The 9,129-nt window shown below is 36.0% G+C and overlaps 2 protein-coding genes across 2 annotated transcripts; both read left to right on the plus strand.

Annotated features, from left to right (window-relative positions):
* The first annotated feature begins 1,568 nt into the window (after window positions 1-1,568).
* LOC136817418 (uncharacterized protein DDB_G0287625-like) lies at window positions 1,569-3,836 on the plus strand. Its single transcript, XM_067073756.1, has 5 exons — window positions 1,569-1,642; window positions 1,830-1,901; window positions 2,000-2,050; window positions 2,575-2,724; window positions 2,927-3,836. The coding sequence occupies exons 1-5, from the start codon at window positions 1,588-1,590 to the stop codon at window positions 3,265-3,267; spliced, it is 669 nt and encodes a 222-aa protein (XP_066929857.1). The 5' UTR covers window positions 1,569-1,587; the 3' UTR covers window positions 3,268-3,836.
* Window positions 3,837-5,201: 1,365 nt separating this feature from the next.
* Window positions 5,202-9,034, plus strand: LOC136816311 (uncharacterized; the record flags this gene model as incomplete). The annotated part of the gene is made up of 4 exons (XM_067072640.1): window positions 5,202-5,304; window positions 7,297-7,364; window positions 8,052-8,291; window positions 8,761-9,034. Coding segments are annotated over exons 1-4 (668 nt in total), but the record flags the coding sequence as incomplete, so codon positions are not given.
* Between the last annotated feature and the right edge of the window lie 95 nt (window positions 9,035-9,129).

Consider the following 9,129-nt stretch of genomic DNA (forward strand, 5'->3'; position numbering starts at 1 on the left):
GGGGGGTGCGAAATATTTTTGGACAACTCAAGAGATAACTAAGGAGGTTAAATTTCATGGTTTCACATTTGAAGATTTGAAAATTTTTCGGCCTAACGACCGACCTTATTCGTATTTCATATTATTGTTTATTATGTAGCGAATTTTTTTAACCCTTTGAGGGTTTTTTTGATTTTTTGAAATATCCTCCACTCCCCCCTAGTAGATACTTTCTGACCACTCCCTTAGTCAAAGCGCATGTCATACATTTTTGGAAAGTACTAAAAAGCGGAAAAATTTACAGGTGTCAATTTTTTCTATTTTTTAAATGTTTAATAAAACAGAAAATTTTGACCTACCCTACTGTATATGACAAAATTCATTAAAAACAATAATCAAAAATTGGATTGCGGAAAACTGCTTCTGAAATTTTTCCCTTTTGATATTTTTTCATTTACTCAAAAGCAATTTGTTTAAAATTAACGTGTTTTACCCCTATCCTATTCTCAATTTCCAGAAAAAATTTTCTTTCCTGTACTCAAAAATTCAATCACGTCGTCATTTCTTAGACCCGTTAGGCTGAAAATTTCAAGTAACTATAAAGCATTTTTCAAATTGGCTGTCAGTAAAATTACTTTTGAATAACTATTGATAATTTGTGTTCGTTGAAAATATAATTGTGGGTGGAATTATTATCAAATGAATCAATTTTTTTTTAACTTTAATTTTCTTTTAATCATTGCGTGTAATTAATCCATGGACATAAAAACCGGCTGAAAACAGACTGGAAGTAATACTTTCGCAAAAAAAAAAGAATGACTTGGTTATTGATGAAATTAATTGGCTTAGATGACATCGTTGATCAAGAAAGAATGAAGCTGCCAGTTACGTGTATAACTACAAATTCAAATTTTACCGATAAGATTAATTTAGTTAGTCTCAGATTCATGATGAAGTTGGCTCAATAAAGATCGATCTCTTATTTAGCACGGCCAATTTATTTTCACGAACACGTACTTTTAACGCCAAAATATTGCAATTACTCAAATTCTCTAAATTTTCACATAATTTCACTAATTATTGCCACACGTCAAATTGGAAAAATTACAGTAGACTACGCGGCTAAACACTTGCCAAATGTTGTTTTAGAAATGAAACAAGAAATACTTGGAAACGTTTTAAATTTTTAACAGGAAAAATTTATTATACGGAAAAAAGAACAGCTGGACAAGGTGGCTTTTGGGCTCCTTCCAAAAAAAATTCCGCACAGAAAAGAAGAATGGAGCCACAATGATATTTCATTAACGTTATGACGTTTTGCTTTCTCACGGGGTACTCTCCCAAATTAATATCAAATAATCAACCTATGGACACCATGAACTTCTCTTGGAGAATATGACATTTCAGAAAGCTTTCCTTAAGAACCATTTAGTACATGTAAAATCTTTATGGTGCTTAAAGCCACTTCCAGGCAGTCACTTGTAATAAATTTCCCTTAAGAAACGGGAAATAGCATAATACGGAAAAAGTAAATATCTTTCCGCATAGAGACAATATAAAGACTCCAGATTTCATTATTAGAGGTATGTCTTTCATCAGATTAAAACGATGAGGACGTTAACAATCTTTCTGGTTTTGGGCCTTGCAGCATCAGTTGTACTGGGTAAGAAATGGTTTCTTGTTTCTTGTCAAATCCTTATAACTTAACTTTAAGTAAGTTTGCGAACAGTATCATAGATGACCCGAAAGCTCTTCTGTCCATTCACTCAGTCAGTCAAAACTTGTAAAAGCGAAAATTTGAAAATTCGAACCGGAAACATAACAAAAATAAATAAAACTTTTTTATACAGGTGGTTCAGCGTATGGACGACGTGGTGCTAAATATGACCAACGCGCTCATGTCTCCAACAAGCTTATCAAAAGTGAGTACAATAGTCAAGCTCAAAATAAATATTGATCATTTTGGGTCTTTTAACGTTTTCCAAAGTCCAGAAACTATATAATTTTCTATAAATTCTAGGTGACGATGGAAATTTTGGTTATGGAATTGAAAATGGAAATCCAGTTCTAGGTACTATTCATCTTTTCAATCAATATATATTTCATAGAGGTCAATAAACCTGAGAAATACACCTATACCTGATGCTTTCTTACTACCTCTGTTTCTTGATGTATTTTTTCTCCAGATCAATCAAAATACAAGCACAGAAAAAACCCTTATGCCAAATCTAACATTAAAAAGTTTTCGAAAAGAGAATTCAGCAAAAATCGACAAGCTTCCAGGCTATATTCTCTTTTTATAAGAACAATTTACAATAACAAAGAACAACGAGGCTCAAAAATGACAAAAAAATAAGAACAATTAGTGGACCATGTTTAGCATAGAAAAGCTAATTTTAAGCAAATTATGGGTAAATACCTCAGTTTTAACTTAAGAATAAGAACAGGATAGGAACAATTTTAGGCTCAAAATGTCAAACTAAGAAGAAACAGCCTAGTATTATCAATAATTTACTGATTCTTTTAACAAAAAGAGTGCAATACATCTCAACCATTTGCTTTAATTATAATTTATTTTGATTCCTTTTTATTCAGATACTCCTGGCGACGAAAATCCAGCTCCGGTTGAAAATGAAAATCTATTTCCCGGTGGAAACGGGAATGAAGTTCCAAGTGGAAACGGAAATTTAGTTCCAGGTGAAAACGGAAATGAAATTTCAGGTGGAAATGAAAATCATGCTTTGGGTATAATATGCATTTGAGTAACTCTACCTTTATTCAACTTTTTCTGTTTTTGTTGATATAACTGTCGTAAAAAATTACTTCGATTTTCTTATTCATTTAATTCCTAAAGTTGTCCTTGAGAAAGACGAAAGACGATACCAGAATGGTCTAAAAGGACTGAGCCACTTAAAATAACATATATCATTGTTTTCATTATAACCAGGTGGAAATGAAGGTGGTTACCAGGCAGTAGGAGAAAATTTGCTTTCGCTAGTCTCCAATGTGCTACCTAATGAAAGAGGATCATCATCTGGTTCAATGGGAAAAGGAAGAGGTGGTCGAGGAGGAGGAAACACAGCAATGGGGAGAAGCAGAGGAAACAGAAGAGCTTACGGAAGAGGCAGAACAAGTCGATCGAGCCGACGTCGTCGAAGTAGAAGAAGCAGAAGCAGAAGGAGCAGAAGCAGAAGAAGCAGAAGCAGAAGAAGCAGGAGAAGAAGTAGTCGAAGGAGCGGGAGAAGCAGAAGGCGTAGAAGAAGCAGAAAAGGTTGGCTTGGTCGTTAAAAAAAATAAACTGGAACCCTCGATATCGTGACAATGGCATTTATTGAAGAATCAACGTACAGCGGGGTCTCTTTAACTCGAACCTCTATAACTCAAAAGTTTCCTTAACTCGAACAAGTTTTATGGTCCCTTCAGTTGACCTTTTAAGCCTTACTCTGAAATTTCTTTGACTTAAATCTATGCGTGTTCGAGTTATAGAGATTCTACTGTCTTTCTAAATATCATTATGTATAAAATTTAATCATGGACTTGTATTAGTACGACAACAGTTGTATCATAATTTAAACATATAACTAGCACTACAGTAGACTTCCGGTTATTCGAAGTTCCGAGGGAAGTGGAGATTTATTTCTAATCACGGAGTTCAAATTAACCCTGAAAAACTGAAATTTCCAGCAAGGTCGTTTTTCCCAGTTGATTTCAAATAACTGGAGTGTCTACTGCAGCTTTCAGAATTTTCCAATTTTTCATTATATTATCTTATTTGTGTGTAGTGGGATATGCCCAACACATTTTAGTAAAGTAGCGATTCTTAATTTGAACAAAATACAAAAAAAAAATAACTTTAACCTTAAGAATTTATTATTTTACCGTTAAAGCTGAATTTTAAACCAGGAACGTCCCTCCAATCTTGTTAAAACTAAAGTCTATTTCAAATTAGCTGGCAGTGTTTTTTCAAACCTCAATAACTTTTGATAGAATTTGAACTAGTTAGCGGTCGTGTGCTCGTTTAATACCGACGCTTTGGAATAAGTCGATAAGGCTTCTTTTGATTTTTATATTACCATGGGGGGGGGGGCACGTTACACCAACCTCCGAAGTTATGAACTAGATGTGCCTTTTATACAAAATTTGGAACAGATGTTCCCTACTTTCAACTCGGCGACGTCATCTTGAACATGAAACCTGTCAGCTAAACGGTGACATAATTGATAAAAACTTTTATGTGCTCTAAAAGATTTTCTGGGGAGTTTTAAGCAATAAAGAAAAGTACCAGGGTGGTGTAAAAATATGGGTTCAATGTTGAGAAATCTTGTGTTCTAAATAAAGTTGCTTCACTATTCCGAATTTTTACGGAAAGTTGTTTAGAAAAAAAAATATATTCTTGGGGTGGAACTGGGCATGGAAGATAAAACAAAAATTGACACTGTCCAAATAATTGAGCTCACAATTTTATATGGCTTGAATTGCAATTTGAAACGAATTGTCAGTTCTGACCCAGGTAAATGTTTTCGCAAGAATTAAAAGTTCCGGTAGCTTGTAGTTTAATACATTTCTTGACTTTCAAGCCAAATTATCATTTGAAAAAAAAGTACACATGTCAACTAAACGCTATTTGAAAGTATGCTATCGCTATGCTATCGCTATGCTATCGCTATGCTATCGCTATGCTATCGCTATGCTATCGCTATGCTATCGCTATGCTATCGCTATGCTATCGCTATGCTATCGCTATGCTATCGCTATGCTATCGCTATGCTATCGCTATGCTATCGCTATGCTATCGCTATGCTATCGCTATGCTATCGCTATGCTTGCTGCATTAGGTAATGCTTATAGCAGTTAATCCAAAACATGGGAACACAAAAAACCTCAATTCGATATTCGACTTCCTTTTCCGAAATGACTGGCAGTGCACCTCACAAAAAAACGGGATTTTTCCTTTCCATAATTGCGTAGAAAAAACGCGGGTAACGTCTGGTATAGTTTACTAAATGACTGGCAGTGCAATACGGGAAGCTGAGACTTCCGTTCAACGTAAGAAAACGTACGTAGAGTACATATACCGCAAATGAAGAAAACGTCATTTGGCAACCACATTAAATGACGTCAAGATAACCACTGAAACAATTAAATCGGCAAATTAGTGTAAATCTAATGATATAAAAAGCATAAAAAGATCACTGCATTGAATGTTGACCGTGCGCCGGTACACAGGGAAGAAATCAACATGAAGATGACTTTGAGTTTCATCACGTTATTAGTTTTATGTTTACCAGAACTGATTTTCGCTCATTCTTGGATGACATGCCCACCGTAAGTAGATTTGAAAAACAATTTTTTACGTTCATTGCCACCAAAGTACACGCTTTATGTTATCACTGGTTTTAAGGTTGAATTAGTACCTTGATGGATTCAAGTGGACTTATTTTTATTCAAATAACAATCATCGATGTTTTTTACTTTAATTTTACCAACGTCAACTGTATCCCGGGTTTATTTCCTTCTTTTTGCGACCGAAATAGACTATAGTCTAGTCTAGTCAAATTAAAAGAGCATTACATGATCCATATCAAGTTTCGGCTGATCTCAAGGTCTCTCAACGTAGTATAAAAGATAGATATCATATCATAGTTAGTTAGGAAAACATACAGTTAGAAGCACATTTTAAAGACTCATAAAACATGCTATCGAGAAAAGTTCATGGGTCAAAATTATTTTCTCTCTATCTTGGATGACATGTCCACCGTAAGAGCGTGTTTTAAGTAATATTTTTGTCACCCTAGCTAAATTCTTTTTCTTATCACCATTTTTAATGGATAGATTTCTCTGGAATTACTAACGGGTACCCAATAAGCGCCCGCACCCTTTGCTACCCGCCCAGGACAATCTCATTCCAACCACCCGTTTATCAATTCGTGAGAATGTTTTTAAAATTTATTGGGCCGCGTTTACGAGCGGACCAGGTGGCCAAGTGGTATTGCTTTTGTATAAATAAGTGTAGCCTTTTTTTCGTTCCAAAATACCTGCAGATCAATCAATCCTATTCTAACCCCATCTTGTTGCCTATTGATTGGGCTATTCCAGAAATACTCTCGGGTACCTAATAGCGGGGGGTTTGGAATAAGCAGGTGGGTTGGAAAAAAATTCCCGAAAATCAATAAGCAGGGGGTTGGAATAAGAATGTCCAGGGTGGAAAATTTTCGAAAAATTAATTAGCGGGCCACCCCCGGCTATTAGGTACCCGAGAGTAGTCTGTACCCCCTATGTTGAAGAGGTGTCCAAAAAGTGGTCTGTAAAAATCTGTAAGTCTGGTTTTTCAAGTGTAAAAATCCAGAGTGGTCAGTAAAATAAAGTGGAAAATCCAGGGTGGTCAGTAAATGAGGTTAAAAATCCAGGATGGTCAGTAAAATGAGGTTAAGAATCCAGGGTGATCAGTAAAACGAGGTCGAAAGTCCAGTGTGGTCCAAATAATGAATAAAAAATACAAGGGGGTCCTGAAAAATTGAAAGAAGAAGCCAGGGGGACACCTTTCCCAAAAAGGCCTCCTTAATATAGGGGGCACAAATCTTTTCTCGGATAGCCCATTTTTGGGGAAATGTTTTCCAAAGTTCCTTCTTTTGCTCTACCTGGAAGAATCAAATGTCTATTTCATCTGCTTTGTGGTCTCCCACCAACCTAGCTAAGTCCAACCTCTCAAATTTTAGGTAACTGAGCTGTGCTAAGGAAAAATCAAAACAAAGACTTCCGGTTAATACAAACTGACATTAACCCGTAACAATTATTGCATTATTATATGCCTTATCGGGGAAAAATGCCAGACTTTATCAGGGGGGATTTTTAAGGATTTTAAGGGAGACTCGATTGCCTATCAATTCATCGATTAACATAATCGATAGCCAATTGATGATCAATCAATCAATCGATCGATTGGGAAAAGTTATCGATTGCATCGAGTGGGAGAGTCTGAATTAAAAAAGCTAAAAAATTAGCAGAGATGATTGTCCCAATTTCCATGAGTAAAGAATCTCCTTTCTTTTTTTCCGAAATTCTAGTAAGTTCTTTTAGTAAGTTACACCTTATATTGCCGTATAACATGCATTATGAATGAATAGTGTATTATTATAAAGCTCTTGACGTAGACGTAGCGAGATACCCTGCAAAATTTATGAGGGAGTGCAGACGTTTATGCCATATTCAATATCTTTTGATAAAACAAAGACAATAATTACAGTGTCGTAAAAACCGCTCTCATCCATAAATTTTGCATGGTATCTCGCTACGCCTAAGCTTGGATTTATTTTTCAGATCGTTCAACGCACGTGTGAATCGTGGTGGAGTAACGAGCGCACAATGTGAAAGTGAAAGTGCTTCAAGTAAGATATTTCAAATCAGCCCTTCAAAAACACTCAAACCATGTTAATGTTTATGACGCTAATAGCAATGGTCCATGTCTCAATGACCAAGTTCAAACTATTCAGAGTAATAATAAACGATAAGAAGGCGAAAATTCTCATGATTGACAAGAAACATTACCGAAATCTGATTGGAAGCGCGCCAAAACGGCGTGGTTGAAAATCAGACGTCGGTACTATTTAATAAGTGTAATGATAACTCGTTAAAGGAAGGTTATATCTCACGTCTGATACTCTGGCTACAGCACAGCAATTCAATTCTTATTTTATAATTTTGCTGGAAATTACCTTTTTGACACAAACTTTATATGACCATTACGCCTGTCGTAGGGGCTATGATACTGCTTTTCAGTGTCGGAGACGGTAAGGTTCTAACTTAACTAGATCCTGACGAAATGAGGACGGCGGTTAATCAGCACTTTTACCGTCCTCAATTTTGCGGGTCAGAGAACTGAGGGTTTTTCCAAATCGCTTCAGTCACTTTACCGTCCTCAAAAGTGCAAATACATAAACTCGCTAATGTTGGCAGTATATCTTTTATCATTAGCTCATAATCGAATATATTCGAAAGTAATTACGTTCTTACCAATTATTGACTTGTTTATCCACTCTAATACACAACACCATTTCAAAATCGTTCTCCTTCAGTTTACGTCACCGAAGTTGAAGCGGGCGATCGGTTGAAAGTGGGATGGGTTTCGAACAACCATGGCGGTGGTTTTGCACGCATTGCTTTAGTACCTTGGAATGAAAGAAAAAATGTTCAAAGTTATAAAAACAATGTCATGAAATTTGCTTGTTATGGACATGATGAGAGACCTGGCAGAACACGTACAGGAAGTTGTTTTCATCCGTGCAACGCAAGACCTGGGTGTGAATATCAAGCAGGTACATGGGACTTAAACTATGTGTATTTTGTGATCTCTAGAGCTATCAATCAGTTCTTATAGTCCTAACTAGAATCAAACCCGGCGGCACCTTCCCATTCCCACTGGAAATGTTGACAACTTTGATAATAACTGTAAGCTTTCAGAATCCCCAAGAAATCCAACCAATGAAAATATTTTCCCACCCCGATCACCACTTTGCTCCTTCAATTTATCCCTTCCACAATTTGTCAACATGTCGCTAAGAGCAGGAGATATCACAGGAGACTTGTTTCACGTTATTATCTTAGTTGAGAAGAGGAAGCTACTAGCTGACATTTATTTTAAGATGAGCAGAAGCTTAATCATTTTCGTGAAAACTCATTATTCAGGCTTCTTAGCAAAAATTTTATATTTACGTTATCTTATCAGGACGTAATTAATCTTTTAATGATCTCATTCAATACGTGACATTGTGTTTCCCTTTGTAGTTCCTGAAGATGATGAGAGGTTCGACACAACAATCGGAATTCCAACAAATCTAGAAGATGGTTTCTATTCTCTACAAGTCTCGATGCTTGTTGGCAATGGAGGTGTTTACAATAGTTGCGCTAAATTGAAAATCTTTGGTGGAAACCCGTCCTTTAATTGTCGCTCAAGCAAAGCACCGGTGACTTATCAATGCGTAAAAGCAGCTGGGCCACCTTTTTCGAAAATACAATCAGGTAATTCAAATATCGAATTACAGGGTCACAGTCCAAACAGGTTTAAGTAGATATATCACGGTTTAATTTTCTTCAAGATTTGATTCGGCTTAAAAAGTGCATAATCAGTCTTTGTAACTTTCATAGGCTGTTTAG

The sequence above is a fragment of the Clytia hemisphaerica genome, unplaced genomic scaffold, assembly GCF_902728285.1.
Source record: "Clytia hemisphaerica strain Z4C2 unplaced genomic scaffold, Clytia hemisphaerica genome assembly, whole genome shotgun sequence".
Lineage (NCBI taxonomy): Eukaryota > Metazoa > Cnidaria > Hydrozoa > Leptothecata > Clytiidae > Clytia > Clytia hemisphaerica.

Excerpts from the sequence above, each read along its gene's own strand:
- LOC136817418 (XM_067073756.1), top strand. The coding sequence starts at position 1,588 with ATGAGGACGTTAACAATCTTTCTGGTTTTGGGCCTTGCAGCATCAGTT. Across the intron at positions 1,902-1,999 it reads CTCCAACAAGCTTATCAAAA|GTGACGATGGAAATTTTGGT; the intron begins GTGAGTACAATA and ends TATAAATTCTAG. Across the intron at positions 2,051-2,574 it reads AAATGGAAATCCAGTTCTAG|ATACTCCTGGCGACGAAAAT; the intron begins GTACTATTCATC and ends CTTTTTATTCAG.